The sequence below is a fragment of the Sprattus sprattus genome (assembly GCF_963457725.1).
Source record: "Sprattus sprattus genome assembly, chromosome: 2".
NCBI lineage: Eukaryota > Metazoa > Chordata > Actinopteri > Clupeiformes > Clupeidae > Sprattus > Sprattus sprattus.
This window is the reverse complement of record NC_137921.1, coordinates 11920151-11937576: the sequence shown is the minus strand read 5'-3', so window position 1 is coordinate 11937576 and position 17426 is coordinate 11920151. Positions and strand designations below refer to the sequence as shown.

Sequence of the window (17426 nt, the reverse complement as noted above, 5' to 3'; positions counted from 1 at the left end):
CATCTCCTCTTTCAGTCATATGAATTTAATTGCCTCGTCTTTCTTTTCTGTTCCTCTCCGCCTCTCAGATCTGGGTGAGCAGCCCGCACAGTGCTAGTGGCTATTATACTATCTACGGAGAGGAGAGCCTGCAGGCTGACCACTTCAACACGCGCCTCAGCTTTGGGGAGACACATACTCTGTGGGCACGCACCGGCTACCTGGGCTTCGTCAGGAGGACCGAGCTGCTGGATGCCAGTGGAGGTCTGTCTATTTTACCACTTTTTGCCGCCAGGGGGTGCTATTTGCTCAGTTAGAAATGGAAGAGGAACTGATTTGTTTTTATGCGGTCTTCTAGTGAAACCAGTTGTTCCCAAACTTATCATGGAAGCCCCCTCTTTGACAAAAATGGGGTACAAGAAAACAATTCCACAACTCTCAACAATCCCCCAACACCACGGTGCAAAGATTGAGATGCTCATATAGCCTGTCACCTTTTATTAATGAATACAAAAAAGCAGATGTTGCACAGCTTTACTTTAATATTGTTTCTACATTTGAACAGTTTAATATTTTCAAGTTCATTTCAGTACACTAATATTTTTGTATTCATCACGATCAAAGCTCTTGTTTAAAATGGATCAAATCTGGCCTAATCAAATTTGGTTTTATAATTGGCTATGCATCGTTCCATTCTTAGCATCACTTTTGTATTAATAATTAGGCTAGCTATGCCTCCTAAGATATAGGTATAATGGTTGGCCCTGACCGTATTACCAGTATATAAGTACAAAGTAGGCTCTAAAGTCTTTACCAAATAGGTTAGTTACAGTGTACTATACTGAAAGAGCACTGCCATTCTGACTTTGACCAGTAGCTGATTGTTTAGGTTTTTTTTTACTCTCAACCTGCACTCCTATTGCCGGGTGAGTGCTGGAAGATCTGGTTTAATCCAGTGTAGTACAATGACACCGTCACTACTTTCTGTCTGATTGGGTGGCTTTTGTGCGTTAGCCTGCAATGGAGCCCCACTCAGGGGGGCAAGGCTGTGATATGTGAAGTGATCTGGATGTCCTGTCTAGATCGGCATGATGCCCTGTTCGTGGTGGGCTCTCTGGACGAGACCCTGGAGCTGAGAGGACTGCGCTATCACCCTATTGACATTGAGACGTCCGTGTCCCGAGCTCATCGCAGCATTGCAGAGAGGTAAGCGTGTTCAACAGCAGTGTGTCCAAATTTGCCATCACCACTTATGAAACTTTTTATTTTTTTTTCTGTACAAAATCACTGCCTATTTGATCTTGTATTTTGATTTTGTATTGACCACTGGTTTTACTTACTTGCATTTTTGGAGGTAAATATACGTGGGTGTTTGTTTTCCATTGTCATTGCTTTACCCTAAGGCACCACTGTCCGCTTCATTTTCTCTCTGTACATTTGTGATTTCCCACTGAGCTGCAACGTTCTATTCAACCCTTTACCCTCCTCTCCCTCTAGTGCTGTGTTCACCTGGACCAACCTGCTGGTGGTGGTGTCTGAGCTGGCAGGCTCGGAGCAGGAGGCCCTGGACCTGGTGCCGCTGGTCACCAACGTGGTTCTGGAGGAGCACCACCTGATCGTGGGAGTGGTGGTCATTGTGGACCCGGGGGTCATCCCCATCAACTCGCGCGGTGAGAAGCAGCGCATGCACCTGCGTGACTCCTTCCTGGCTGACCAGCTGGACCCTATCTACGTGGCCTACAACATGTGAGGCGCCTTCCCAGCCCCTGATGCTGCCAACCACCACCACCACCACCACCACCACCACCACCACATCTCAGCCCTCTCCTGCAGAGTTCCCCCAAAAGACCTGCATCTGCTTTGCTCCAAACTTACTCTGAAAGGTTGGAGGATATCCAATGATGCGCTGTCCTAGGGCGAGTGTGCGCGCACACACACACACACACACACACACACACACACACACACACACACAAACACAGACCAACAGATACACTTACACATAATCAAGTGGCCTCACTTGCGCTTCCTGGTCCGTGGTGAGGTGGGGTGGAGATGGTTGGGGTGATTGGGCACAGGAGGGAAGACAGAAGGTCCCACAAGGCCTGCTGTACCTCGTCCCCCCAGCCGCGCTCTCGGCCTGCTGAATATGTGAACTAGACTGCCGCTGTAGGACGACTACCTCGGCCTGTCTGTAGTACTGACAGTGACCTCCGGTCCAAAAAATACGTAACGACAAAAAATAAAACAAACAAAAAATAAAAAATAAACGGCCCCCTGCCCATCAAGCCCTGGGAGGGAATACAATAACAAATCAAGCAGCAAAGAAGCACAGACTGGAGGATAGGGGGCCATGGTGCTTTTCCCCTTAAAACATTATTTTTGGTCCATGGGCACACTGGAAGGTTCCTTCACCATTGATCGCTCACTCTCCATACTCTCTCTCCCCTTATTGCACAGAGATGCACCCTTTTGAAGTTGCTACAGGGGTGTCCTGTCCTCATTGCTGTGGTTAAGAGCACTGTCTGCATAATGCTCCACCTCTGCCTGAGCCACTAGTCAGTCTATCACATGGGTCAGGTTGCCGCAAGATGGACTTACGAACAGGAAACTGCTCTTTGCACTTGACCCCTCCGTTCCTCCATCTTGGTGCAGCTCATCATATAAGTAAGGAGAGTCTCACTGTCGTTCTTCTTTTTTTGTCGCAAAGGCAGTCAATGCATTTACAAGATCACCAGCAACGTTTGGCTGCACTGTATGGACAGTCCTTCAAAGCTGTTAACGGGCACACAGATTTTTTTGTGTCTTTACACAAGTCATGTTCATGACCATATATTGGTGACATATAGCACAGCTTTGCCCCCCCCCCCACCCCGAGTATAAAGCTAATTTTTGCCAATCATGATGCAATGTACAGAGCTCTGAACTCCATTCAATTGGTGATTTTCAACTGTCACTGGTTGTTATTGGCATTGTATTGCAGGAAATATATGCATAAAAACTGGTGGCATAAGGAGCCATGTACAAAAAGACCTTATTTGTCAACTCCATGCCTTATAAAACCTGTGGAACTTTTGGTTTTAGTTCTTTTATCTTGCATTGCTGTATGTAAACTGTATACTGAAAAGGGATTTTAGAGTGATGATTTTGAAGGTATTGGTTTTTATATTTTTAGAGTTCTTGTTTATGTCTCACAGATGTTACTGTATAATCAAGTGGACGTATTCTTTATGTCTATAAAACTTGACTGATCTCTCATACTTGATAGCAATTCTCTGCATTACCGCTTATGGTTAAAGTAACCTGGTCCATGTTGGAAAAAAGTAACAATTTGCACTTTCCCCCCATCATTTTAACTATTGCATGTGTTTTTGAAAATGTAAGTATTTACAGTTGCTTCTGTTAATTCAGGAGATGGGGAACAAAAGTATGAGGAAAAAAATGTGTACATATATATTTTCTGTTCCACAAAGTCTGTGTACATATATATTTTGTCCCACAAAGCCTTTTTCTTAACTTTTTGTCCCCACCACATTCAGTGCAGGTTTGTGGTTGTAATTTACATTTCAGGGTATCTACAATAACTCAATGCCTCCTATGTGATGGCCTTCGTCACTGACTGTGCTTACTGTTTATACTGCACTGCCTCAAGATGGCAACTAAATACAGAATAAAGGCCACAACTCACATTACATTTGCTTATAGGTCTTTGTAACCAGTGTTAAGATTATGGGTGAAAAATGATCAATCCCCAGGTGAAATAATCCTACTTTTTTTTTTTTTTTTTAATGGAGAGCTGCTAATAACCCCTAACAGTTTGTGTTGCACCTCCCAACAAAGCCCCAAAAATGAATGGGTTGGTTAACTGCTGTTCGGTCAAATCTATTCACAATTGTTGAAGATGCCCTTTCATATCATTGTTTTGAATAGACACAATTAGTTATGTGGGGGTAAAGCTAGATTTAATTTAAATTTAAATGCCAAGCTGATCTATGCCAATACATAGATTTAAATAAATGTATTGAATAGAATGTTCTGTTCCGTGTCATTTTCTGGAATTCAGAATCTGAAGCAATTCTCTACGTGGACTCATGACTCACTCACCCTTGTTTGCTGTGGTTTGAAATTCCCAAACATTTCCATGCCTTAGACGCGTTCCTTTTTTGTCTCTTGAACTTCATGATATCAATGATTTCCTTAGTTAAACCATTCGCTTAGTCCATGAAATATCTGATAAGATTCTCACCTGAGGTACAGTACAGTCCAATCATTGGTGTGATCTCATTTTACTCCACCAGGTGTCAGTACAACAATAAATGCCAGCAAAGTCCTGTGTACCTTTTCAACAGTGAAAAACATCATTGGCTCTAAGTGTCCCACACAGTTGAGATTATCGGCTGCCATTGAATAATTGTTTCCACTGTGAGAGAATCTCGCTCTTGTAAGAATGCCAATGCCTTCAGAGGCAGAATAAACACAGAAAATAAATATATCTGTCCAAGGTTAAGCTTCTAAGTTGCATTGTGTCCCACAAAGGAGAGGACTTGAGGAGTAAATCTGTCTGAAATCAATCCCCCATCTTACCCTTATGTATTATAAACACTGAGACAATAACATGTAAGTACATCCATTCAAATTTAATCTAAAAGTACAGTTTATGTTGAGACAAACATGGCTTTAAAATTCTAACCAGTTAATGTATTTCAAACCTTTAGCCCCCCTAAAGGTGCTTTTACAATGTCATGACTGATGACAATGAATCAATGTAGTAAATGGTAGTGGTCTATTTGTCTTGCAATCCAGTGGTAATGTTTGCTAACTCGGAGATAAATATTGGGCCTCCTGATAACTCCACACTTGTAAGTATTTATCCGAATCCCTTTGACGTAGTGTCTACCAGTGTTAGGGAGGTAGCAGCTGATGGGTCCACCCATATCCTTCTGAAGATATAAAGATATAATAGGCTATTGGTTATCTTGCATCATCTTTCCTGTTGTTGTAGACTATTTTGCAGTTATTGGAAAATACTTTTACTCGTAGCACATAATGAAATTCAATCTTAGTCACATACAATAGGCCTACATTCTCTGGTTTTGCTTAAGTAAGCCAGACAGTTGTATTCACTTACTTCACATCCAGTCACAGAACCAGAATATCGGCCTGCACAAAACATATCCGCAGCCACTTTGAAATTCTGCCATGTACGTTTGTTGCACGTTGCATGTGGAAAGTCATCCGTGCGGTCGTCTTTCAAAGTTCCGTACTCAGCTATTTGGGTGGAAATGTAGTTTTACAATCATATTTACTGTGTATTCAGATGAGAAACAGTTAAAATGTTTTACTAGAGAACTCGCAAAACATCAATGCTTACCACCAGGAATTTCTTCGTAACCAGCAATGTAGCAATCTCCATACTTGTACTCCTCCACATTTGTTTTGTCAGGTATGCAGACACGATTAACATAGTCATTGAATACCAGTGGTGTTTTCAGCTTCGCTATTGCAATGTCGTTTACCGAGGTTTCATGTTTGTAATCTTTATGCAAAACAATTCCATCGAGTGAGGCTATCTGTGTGTAGGGGCCATCATCAGTCAAGTTCGACGTCCCGACTTTGACCCTCCAGTTACTTAAATTTCTGCCAAAATAATTAGACTACAATATATAAATATGTATATATGGGAAAATATTATATGTAGGAATTTCACACACCCACACCACACCTTGTCTTCTATATAGCAAATATTTCGCTTGAAGAAAATGAGAATGGGCCCCAAGTAGAGCAGGCATGTTTATCATAGAGATGCTTTTAGGCTGTTGATAATAGCTGCTTCATCTTTTTTCTATTATTTGAATCCAACTGATGATCGGCAATTAGTACTGCCACACTCAGGTGAGCACTGACCTGTATTCAGACTTATAGAAACATTCTGCTGCTGTCAATATCCATTCTCGTTGAATGATTGCTGCTGAGCAGCGTTGCTGAAATGGCTGCAAGTCACTGGATCTGTACTGAAGGGAAACCAACCATGGCCAACTAGAGATGTCAACAGGAGTGCCCGAAATAAAACGTTTATGACGACTGGTCCAGTTACCATATTCTGTCACTGTTCTGTTACCACATCCAGCTGTAAAAAGGATGGAAAATATGGACACAGCATTACTCCACCTGTGCAAATAATAATAATTAAAAAAAAAAAAAAGATAAATCATCTCAACAGTTTACCTAGACAACGTACCCTTTTACCCCACATGAGGTGTCCTAGCTACTGGCATGTTAGCTAACAGTTAGCAATAGATATCGTAAAGGACCATGGTTTGATTGGATTTTTTAAAAGTTAGATCTTAATTACAACTTGTAACAGCTAACTACAGTACCACTGGTCACATGTTATGATAATATCTGAATTACTCGACTGGTTTAGCTATTTGTTAGCTTTGTTTCTAGCTAGCCTGGTTTTATCTTAAACGGTAGGGAATGGATAGTGTCAAAACCTCCACTCACTGTCAATCTCGAAAGCATGTTCTTCTATAACACCGAGGTACAAAATTAAACAAACTGAACAAACGCCTAAAAGGGATAACAGCTTCCCAAATAAATTCATGATTCCACACCGTGTGTCTCATACAAAAGCCTAGGTTGCTAGCTAACTACCGTTAGAGTTCATTCTCTAACGGCAAAAACCGACAGAGTCGAACGAGCCCAATTCTAACCTCCTCCTAGATTCTAGAATATCGCTCCCATCTTTGCCCTCGTGGACTGCAGACATGTTTACAAACACAGATTAACACCTAAGAAAAGTTTTAGTGAATTGTTTACGAGCTAAAGATACAGAGAGAACACATCCGTATTTTGGTTTATTGATGGTTGTCAGTCAGAATATTGAGTTCATTATGTTCAAAATATTTGTATTAAGCAGCAAACAGCATAATCTCCATGGGAGGCTTGATAGCAGGAACAACTTAATATAATTAGCCTATAATTTATGTGGATAATATGGAACGATTGGAGTTATGCCGTTAGACAGAACCTCTCCTCTCTTAGTTAACAATATGTATTGCTCAGTATAGGCCTATATGAGGCTTGTTTACTTTATACACTACTGACTAGTCCTGGCTTGACGACATTGATGACTATGTCAGTAGTTACCTCCTACATCTTGCTGAAAGCAGATGGATTATGGAATATACATCTACAGCAACAATAAGCTGTGGTGTACAAGAAAAAGCTGGACCTCATCTCCACAGCTACAGTTATGTGCAAAATAATAGTGTGTTTAAAACAACAGAGAAAAAGTTCCATGTTCCTAATAGCATTTATTTCGATACATACAAAGGCACTAGGAGCAGCACACATTCAATTCCACATGAAAAAAATTAACTTTTTTTTTTTTTTTTAAACTGAAAATGAAGAAAAAGATTATTCGGCTGTTCAAAAAAATAGCAGTATCTGCATTTTCATTTACGAACTGGAATATTTACAGTATAAACTTTAAAATTAAATGAAGATTTAGCCCCTACTTTAAGCACTGAACTAATATTTAGTTGTGTAACCATTATTTTTTATCACTGCAGAAATTGCAGCCCAAGCTGACTGGACTACACTCCACAGATCTTCTGCATTCTTGGGTTTTGCATCAAAAACTGCATTCTTCAGGTCACTCCACAAATTCTCAATCGGATTGAGGTCCGGGGATTGGGCGGGCCACTTCATCACATCAATTTTGTTGGTCTGGAACCAGGATGTTGCCCGCTTGCTGGTGTGTTTGGGGTCGTTGTCCTGCTGAAACACCCATTTTAAGGGCATTTCTTCCTCAGCATAAGGCAACATGACGTCTTCCAGTATTTGAACGTACTGAAACTGGTCCATGGTGCATGTTATGCGATAAATGGGCCCCACTCCAAAGTATGAGAAACATCCCCAAACCATTATGCTCGCACCTCCATGTTTTACAGTCTTCACAGTGTACTGTGGCTTGTATTCAGTGTTTGGGGGTCGTCTCACAAACTGTCTGCGGCCTTTAGACCCATAAGAACAATCTTGCTCTCATCTGTCCATAGAACATTGCGCCACTTCTCTTTCGGCCAGTCAATGAGTTCTTTGGCAAACTGTAACCTTTTCAATACATGTCTTTTTTTCAGCAGTGGTACTTTACGAGGGTTTCTTGCAAATAGTTTGGCTTCACATAGGCGTCTTCTGATCGTTGAAGTACTCACAGATCTCTCTGGAGCTGATCATTGGTTGTTTCTTTGCTATTCTTGTTAGTTTACGATCTACGCGGATGGTGGTATTCCTTTTTCTCCCACGTTTTTCTGGTTTTCTTTGCCATTTTAAAGCATTGGAGATCATTTTAGCTGAGCAGCCAATTATTTTCTCCACTTCTTTATAAGTTTTCCCCTCTCCAATCAACTTTTTTATAAAAAGGCACCCAAAACTGCTATTAATTTCAACACACCCATTTGAACACCTTTCATTAAATTAGTCAATTACCCCGAATCAGCAGCATGCATGTCATGTCTGTTAAGTCTGTTGTTTGGCCATTGCTCTGCTGCACCTAGTCATGAATTAGTTCCCATGTTGTATCATAATTTCTGCCAAAATCAGTACTTAAACACATTAGTGATTAGTGAAACTGCTATTATTTTTGCACATAACTGTACCTTCAAAGAGAGTACATGAACTGGCTCCTGGTATTCACAGATCTGTTCAGCTGGTCTCTCAAAGGTAAAGTAATCGATTTGGTTTGGGTTTCATGCCAGGTTGTTGATATTTGTACTCAACAGTCAATATAATTACCCCCCTCCCTTCTGTGCTCCAGGTTGATCGCCTGGGATTGTTTATGGCTCGGTCCGAGCTACTGTGTTTGTTTCCCTTTCACAGAGTCAGGACTGTGTATGAACATCAGATATTTTGAGCACATACACTGGACAGACAGCTACAGAAACATGAGGAGCAATTTGCTGAATGTGAAAAAGTGTATTGGATTCATTGGAATGATTCCTGCAAATAATGCCATCAGGGAACAGACTGACTGAATTTCCAGTGACTGGTCGATGTGGCAATACAGAATATTCTTCTTCTTCTGAAGGCATGTAAGATGGCTGCCTTAACTATAAGCACATCTGTGAGACATCAGAGAATGAGGTTTGTATGTTATAAAACTGTCCTTCTGGCCTCCATTACACTCACTCCTTGCTTACTCTAAATTTAGGCAACAGCACCTCTGTGACTGATCTCCCTTTGAGGCTCTAACCTAAGACCTACTGTAAGGGAAATTAGCTTATTTATGTAACAGAAGCCAACAGTGCTGTGTGCAAACCTCACACTCATATGCCAAGTGCATAAGGAGACATGCTTTAGCGACTCACACTGGCACCTTTAGCCTTGACGCTGCCTTGCAAGCACACTGGCCTCCCATGCCATTGGCTGAAGGTTCAAGTAGTCCAGTGCAGGACTGAGCCTCTAACAACACAGGTTATGGTGGTCCTATGACACAGATTGGCAGTGTTATTTAGGGTGTGAGTGTGGCAGAAGGTACAGAGCTCTACAGTATCTAAAGCTAGCTGATTGACACCTGTGTTAGCAACTGAAATGTCCTTACTAGCACACCTGCTTCACTTTCCAAAGGCTGCAGGTACAGGGGTACTTCTTTCAAGGCAGGTTACACTTACAATAAGTATCAGAGCTGCTAGCCTTGTAGTCAATACATATGTAAAAGGTATCAGGGAGTGTTACCTTAGTTTGTACAATAAGTACTCAGTAGAATATTTTTATACATTTGACATATTTATTGATGGAAACCTCTTGGTAAAGGGTCAGGAAAGATATATGGTCACCGGATAATACAGTTACAAATGTTCATACTGCTTGATAGAACAACCTATATAAAGCATCCCAAGGTAAGTTTATGAGTTTATTCCTTACATTAATAGCCAGAGTGCATTTAAGATTGATGTTATGTGGATAAAGATGGAACACACAGCCAGAGCAGAAGATGACGATCGCTCCTGCTTCATTTTCAACCAGTCTGAGTATCTGCTAGAACGAGTATATACTCCAGGTTTCTTAGGTAGTGCACATTCTTCCCCAAAACTTGTCACTCCTACAAGGTAGAACCTATCCTGTTCTTCACTGTAGCATTGAAGTGGGCCCCCGCTGTCACCCTTCATTTCAGAAAAACAAAACATCATGAGTGAGATGATGCATCTGAATAATTGGTAAATTCAGACAGTGGTGACATACAAATCAAAATGGTAAAAAGAATACATCACCTGGCAACCGTCAACATTCCCCTCCTCAAAGCCAGCACAGACCATGTTTTCACTGATGAAGCCATTGTACCAGTCTTTCTTGTTGCATGTCTCTCTGGCGATGAGCTCCACCTCGGCTTCTTGCAGTTTGTTTACACCTGGCCCTGGAAAGACTTAGTTGTGATGTTCAAATACTATGTCCTTCTATGCTCATGACCAACAAAACATAATAATAATATTTATTTATATAGCAAAAACCATGTTACAAAGTGCTTCACAGAGGCAACAAAATAAAAGTCATCAGGTTTTAAAAGAAAACATTATAACAATTAGGTATATAAAAAGGAAATAAAAGGTCATTCAAAGGGGGGGAGCTGTGGTGCAAGCAAGATATGGTCTGAACACCCACTGGGACCCGGGTTTGAATCTGACTTGCAGTAATTTCCCAATCCCACTCCCAATCTCTCTCCAGCTCATTTCCTGTCTCCCTTTACTATCATATCCGATTAAAGGCATGAAAAGCTCAAAAATAAATATTTAAAAGGACATTCAAAGGGAATCCTGGGAAATATGTAACACTTACCCTCGAATTGGGTGCTTCCCCAGCCACTTATAAAGCAGGCACTGAAATGCAGGTTTTCCTCCTCTGTCTCATTGCTAATTGTACACAAAGGCTGTACATGGTTTGTAAACTGAAGCGGCCTGCTCAACTGCAGAAGAGCGATGTCACTGTCAAAGGTTGCTCGTCTATAATCATTGTGAATTATTAATTTTTTGACGTTTCGGTACTGGGCATGCCGTCCTCTTCTTAAGATGTTCTGTTCACCAGCCAACACATGCAGTCTCCAAAGTGATCTGATGAGAGGGAAAACATGACTGACAGCTTAATACAATACAATACAATACAATACAATACAATACAATACAATACAATACAATACAATACAATACAATACAATACAATACAATACAATACAATACAATACAATTGTTTATTTGATCAAGAGGGACAGTGTACATTCAGTAACGTGTACAAGTTTTAAATGCACCCGATTATAGCCAAAAGGCTAGTTTCCATTGGCAGTCTCCCTGCCAGAGTGAAAAAGGCTATACAACCTAAAAAAAATCATTAACGTACGTATATATCAAACACAAGTCAAAATCAGACATCATATTAAGTAAATAATTAAATAAGTATGGTTAATTCTCATGAAAAACACTGACGCATGAGTCTCCACTGACAAGGCATTAGATGTCAGGCCAAGTGTGCATTCCTGTCATCTACTGATCTAATTAGCACACATGAACTATCAGGACTTTTGAGACACTACACAAAGCTTTCCCTGCATTCATGGAATCTCTAGCATGTCTTCAAGCCAGCAATGATTTTCAAAACTTGAATGTGAGTTCAAAACCTTTCTATACTAATAGCATAGCATAAAGCAAAGTGATTCCACACCACTTACTGTTGGTCATTGACGCAGTGAGCTGAAGAGATAACCCACTGAGTGCTGAGAACAACCCCGCCACATATGTGTCGGGAATTTCTCTGTATGCTGACTTGCCAGGGCCATGCCCCCTCTGGTGCAGTCTGGCCACCAACAATGCGTGACCCACCTGGGGCATCCACCAATGGCCGTTGTCCACAACCTGTTGCAGTTAGGACAAAGTTTTGTGTTCATTGAACACACTTTTGTCTATAGAGGCAAGAGTACAGTAGTGTGGGGAATAATAAAGGCAGTGTGTATAGACCTGTGCAGCTTATATTAAAAGCATGTCTTTCCATCTGAATGTAAAATTATAGACAGTTTTTATAATAATGGAAATGTATTAAAACTAATAGCATATAACAAACATTGTTTGACAAGGAAAGCCTTAGCCTGCTAATTTAAAAAAATAATTAGTTGAAGAACTTACTGTCTAGTGCGGAAATTACATTGAGTGTCAATACGTTTATCCCCAAAAGGAGTATACAGACAATTAATGTTTTGCCGTCCATCTGGCAGGTAAGAAGATGAGGAGAAATGTGAGAGAGAGCTAAGACATGTTTTATAGATTGTATTGGGACATTTGCTTTGTGACGTAATTGGCAATCATTTACTATGGTGTAATAGTCAGGCAATGGTAAATAGTGGTGTAAAAACAGGCAATGGTAAAAATGTACCCCCACCCCTTCAGTCCCATGTAATCCTCCATCCCCCACGCTGCAAAGTATATAGAAAAATTTGAATGAAAAGTAACATCTTTGTCAAGCGTGTAACCTGTCATTAAGGACATAGGCCTATACAATGAATTAAGATAGGTCTGCGCTATTTCAGACTAGGGCAATAAACTGACTAGCATAACTCTATGAATGCAACCTTGTCTATTCCTGCTTTACGGTCACATAGCTAATTATCTACTGTAGCCAAAACCTTTCATCTTCTCAGATTGTCCAGTCGTCCGGCATGCAGTCGCTAGGTAGCAGCCTAGTAGTTGTCGAAATGGGGGTGATTTAATTAATCAAAGCGTGTTCTTAGATTTTATTCTGACACCAATCAATGCCCCTTACAGATCAGAATACATGTATTTGCCGACACTCCCTAGTATTTTGCTGAGAGTCATCAATTATGCAGGGTAACTGCACGCACTGGGAAGGAAGATAGCAGCATCAATATGGCGACAACCGCAGTTTCTTCCAAATCTTTTCGACATCTGCAGTCCGGCGACGCCGTTGTGGATACGCGCTAACGTTTTAATAGTAAGTATATATTCCGATTTTTCTAAAACAGGTGATTTTTTCGGGAGAGGAAACGTATTTTTTGCTATCATCAGTACGGTGAAAATGTCGCAGAGCGCCGGGAACCCAGCATATTTTTTCGTCGAATAGGCTTAATGCCAAAGACAAAATATAGGTTCGACATCATATGGGATATTGTATTTTCCGTTTATTTTCCAGCGTACTGTTTCATTTGCGATGAAGATATCGCCAAAAATGCTTCCTGGCCTTAATTTACATTGCGCGTGGGCTACATTGACATGCAAAAAAACATAGGCTTCTGATATTGGGCAAAGTGATCGCCAATTTTGACAAGTGAACATAATGAGATCAACTTATATTTTAACGTGTATTATCCCGTAATGTCAAAGATCAAACCAGATTTCATTGGAACCTGTGACGTGATCACTCTATTTCCAATACCCCCCTCCCAGCACCACCTCCAAATATTCACCCACCATCCACACAACGGTTGCATTTCGTGAAAATTGTTCCCTGTCAAATGGGAACGCTTCACATTAATTACACATTGTCGAAGTATTCACTGATGCCTAGATGCATTCGCCAGTGTGGTGTTTTTTTATGACTTCATATTGATCCAGGAGACGACATAGCTTTCACGGGTGTGGTAGGCTTCCTTTTCTTCAAGTATTTTTAGACAACCTGCAGAAAAAACCTCTCATTAACATCAAGGCATCAGTTGACATTCAAGTGATACAGCTGTTTCAGCTGAATTGGTGTTTAAACGCTGTGTTATTGGTCACTTTTTTGATGGTGGACTTCTCTCTCGAATGAAAGCTTTTCTGCTTAGAAACACCCACTGCAGTATTTGCTGTGTGTCTCGGAGGCTGTGGCCCGCACCCGTTTTGGGAGGACGTGTGAGGAAACGGTCTTGTGTTTACTTGGTTCTCCAAATTATTTCGTGACCTCAACCATTTCTTGGCAGTGATCCAAACAGACTGTTTTTGGAAATACGCGTCTTGAGCACTGGTTGCATCAAAACATTGAATTAAACGCTCTTGAGCTTGACTATTTTATTTCTATACCTAAAACGGTGTAGGACGAAGATGCATTAGTAATGAAGCAAGGAACACCTTAGCTCAGTTTTTCAGCAAGAGGTCCATACAACAGGCTATCTGTGGTTTCAAAAAAATGGATTAACCGGGATGTTGCAGGTAATTTTGTTTACCGTATCTGCATGCTCTCTGGCATACTTATGGTCATGCGTTGCCTTTGTTTTGTTTCTCTCGAAAAAGGTATCTCAAAGGCATATATCTGTGGCACACCAACTAGGCTATCGTGAAATTGAACATCGACCTCTACGTTTGCATGTTCACAAGGTAGCTTTCCATGGATTGTTTATCTGCTGTATAAACAATTCCGTTATATAAGCAATTCCCAATGTGCTGAATGATAAAGGCTAATTGGTGGAGCACTGTGTGTTCGCTTTTATGCGTTTGAAATCAATCTGTTTCAACAAACAACAGCATTGAATGGAACATTTGTATGTAAATGCTACGAAAATGCTGTGATACCAGAACTTGAGATACATTTATTTTCGTCATCTGGAGATTTTGTTGTGTTTTTTTCTCACCTAGGCCTATGCCGATTTTGAATGTATGGTTGTATGTATCGTCTCCATTGCCCGCTGTTGTAGAACACAGCTCACCGGGCCGCTGTAGAATTGTCCTTCTTAGACAACACACTTCATGTTATGTGTAATTTTAGAAGAAACGTAGTTTGTGTTCATGTAGTACAAGGTAGGCCGATGTGATGTAGCCTACTGTAGCCCGTGAAGCTGTAGGTTCTGAACGGACAGCGCCCACGAGACGTTGTGTATCATCAGCGTCGAAGTGATTTAGAAAGGATTCGATTTAATATATTTAAGACAGCTTTGTTTAAACATTGTTGTGGGTCATAAAGTCAGTGCATAGCTTTTGGTTTTTCTTCATTATGTCATTTTGTTATGAGGGATAGGCTTAAGACAGCTATGGATGACCTTAAAATGTCTTCCCTCTCTGCCAGTGCTGGTCCTAGAGACACTTTAGTTTGGTGACTATAACAGGCCTTTTTTTCAGTAAAATAAGCCCAATTAACCATTTTATAATAATATTGATTGTTTGGTTGTTTGACATTGATTGATGTCTTGATGCCATCTCTAATTTTAATTTTACAGCTCATCTTATATTAGGGTATTCAATTGTTTTAAAATTGTTATTATAAGGCCAACATTTTTATTCAGAGGCCAAGGATTACACAACAAGGATTTGTCTGCCACTTTTACCAAGACTGTGGACAGTGGTGTTTGTGATAGGATTATTTTCTCCATATGTGTTGCAATTTCTGCCGTCATTATTATAAAACAATAGAGGGACCATTGAGGAAGTATGCATTGGATTCTATTACATATGTGTAATGCATGCATACACTTTTTTGGCCTCATGAACAGGCCTTTTTAATAGGAGACATTTATAAAAATCCTGTTTTATCTTGTTTAATGACACAGAGGTGACACACCTGAGCAGAGGATGTTATGCTGTATGTAGAGCATAAAAGCTCCCAAGCTTTGCTGCCAATGGAGCTAGTCAACATTGACTCTCACAATGGTTTACACATCATTGTCTGTTTCCCCAAATTTTGCTTTGTTTTTTTTTATGAAAAGATTGCTCAACAACCCACAATGATTTGAAACATAGAGTTTCATTTCCATATTTCACCACTCTCTACTAGGCTTGTTAGTCGAAAGAGAAATTGAGATCACAGTCAGAGCTCTGAACAGCTGCTGTTATTTGAGCGTAGAGCTCATCCCATGGTGTGTGCCCTATAGAGAGGGTCAGTAGAACCCATCCATACTACTTGTGTTTCAACACGAGGCCCTTAGTTTCACCTTTCAACTTTCACCTGGCTGCCATGCTTGATCCATGTAGAGTTTTAGAATGTGTAACTGTAAATGTGTGCTTGTCTAATAGTTACCGGGGTATTTGTAGTTGTGTTAAGAGAGGTTGGTGCATTTTTAGTCACAGAGGTAGTCTTGAAAATGGAACTGTTGGGCTTCTCTAGCATTGGGATGCTCCTGGGGTGGTGCCATTCCACCATTGCTCTCCCGGAGCTCAGGAGTGGCAGGCCCTGAACGTAAGCCCTGGAAGAGTTTGTTACCCGGTGACTGATTATGTGTCAACTGGGAAGGCTGTGCACATGCCTTCGGAGATACTATGGAGTTGGAGGAGACCCCCAGAGGGCCCCACCCCCTATCCATAATGTGACATCTCTCTCTCTCTCTTTCTCTCTCTCACACTCCCTCTCTGTCTCTCTCTCGTTACGAACTCCTGCTGTGCATGCAGAAGGTTGGTCATTAGGCGTGCATCCATACAGCCTCAACGTCAGCACCTGGGCCCAGCTTCCCTTTCATCAAATGGTTCCTTTGATAGAGGTCAGCATGTACAGTAGTAGCATCAAACCAGACACAACACAGCACAGCATATTTGAGGTTTTGTAATCATCTTGTGTGCAGAGGGGAAAAATAGGTGAGTAAATGAGGGGGAAAAAAGGGGTCAATTTGTTGAGGCATAATATTCACAGGAGTGAGAGAATCGTTTTAATGCAAGAGGAAGTGTGTGTGGGGGGGGTGTGTGTCACCTGCTGCTCTTTATGAGCTAGCCTCATTCTCATTTGTCGTACATGGAGGTGCATGACTCACCACTTGTGTCTCTGCACTCCTTTCCCTGTTTAGCTCTGTGATGCCCTTAGCCTAGCTAAACAGCTAGTTGGTTTGATGTTGTCAAGTGATATTTTTAGTAATGGGAGTAGCTTGTTCTCTCTCTATCGGCCAATACACATGGAGAGGGTTTACTTTTTCATGGTAAAACAACAAATTGATCTTACAGACATGGAAATAATAATTTAAAGGAGGCATACCAAGTGATTTGATTGTTGTCACATGTTTGCATGTTTGTGTTATCAGTCCAATGGTCCTATGACATTTTAATGTCTATTGTGTAGTGTATGTACTGTCTATTGTGGAGTGTATGGATGGGTACGGCTGTGTCATTGAGAGTAATGCCCTACATTTAAATTCAAGGCGAGATGCTCAGGAGAGATTGCCTAACACATCTCAAGTGACCTCTCCCTTTTTCTCTCTTCCTCTCTCTCTCTTTATCTTTTTTTCTCTCTCTCTCTTTTTCTCACATTTAGAACTAGATGCCCTGGATGATACCTAATTAAAGCAGAAGTCGCTGCAGGATGAAAACATGGCTGCACCCCTTCTTGCACCGCCAGGACCTGAAAGCTTCAAATATTTTACCCGGGAATCCCTGGCTAACATTGAGAAGCGCATCGCTGAGGAAAAAGCAAAGCCGCCACCCAAGCCTGACAGCAGCTACCGCGACGATGATGACGATAATAAGCCCAAGCCGAACCGTGACCTGGAGGCTGGCAAGAGC

The 17426-nt window shown here is 41.1% G+C and overlaps 3 protein-coding genes across 9 annotated transcripts in view; 2 read left to right on the top strand and 1 right to left on the bottom strand.

Annotated features, from left to right (window-relative positions):
* Positions 1–1890, top strand: part of dip2ba (disco-interacting protein 2 homolog Ba) — a 50562-nt gene extending 48672 nt beyond the window's left edge. The window contains exons 36-38 of the mRNA XM_080832163.1: positions 69–243; positions 1062–1185; positions 1477–1890. Of these exons, the coding sequence (XP_080688289.1) occupies positions 69–243; positions 1062–1185; positions 1477–1729 (552 nt within the window). The 3' untranslated portion in view covers positions 1730–1890. The remainder of the gene's footprint in view (positions 1–68; positions 244–1061; positions 1186–1476) is intronic.
* Positions 1891–9899: 8009 nt separating this feature from the next.
* Positions 9900–12228, bottom strand: LOC308360464 (transmembrane protease serine 12; the record flags this gene model as incomplete). Its single annotated transcript, XM_080832395.1, has 5 exons — positions 9900–10142; positions 10251–10393; positions 10813–11084; positions 11696–11879; positions 12147–12228. The coding sequence occupies 5 exons, from the start codon at positions 12226–12228 to the stop codon at positions 9900–9902; spliced, it is 924 nt and encodes a 307-aa protein (XP_080688521.1).
* Positions 12229–17234: 5006 nt separating this feature from the next.
* The window catches only part of scn8aa (sodium channel, voltage gated, type VIII, alpha subunit a), a gene marked incomplete at both ends in the record, with an annotated part of 45914 nt that continues 45722 nt past the window's right edge, over positions 17235–17426 (top strand). For all 7 annotated transcript variants that reach the window (XM_080833649.1, XM_080833648.1, XM_080833651.1 and 4 more), the window contains one exon: positions 17235–17426. This exon is cut by the window's right edge and continues 84 nt beyond it. In XM_080833649.1, coding sequence (XP_080689775.1) covers positions 17235–17426 — 192 coding nt within the window.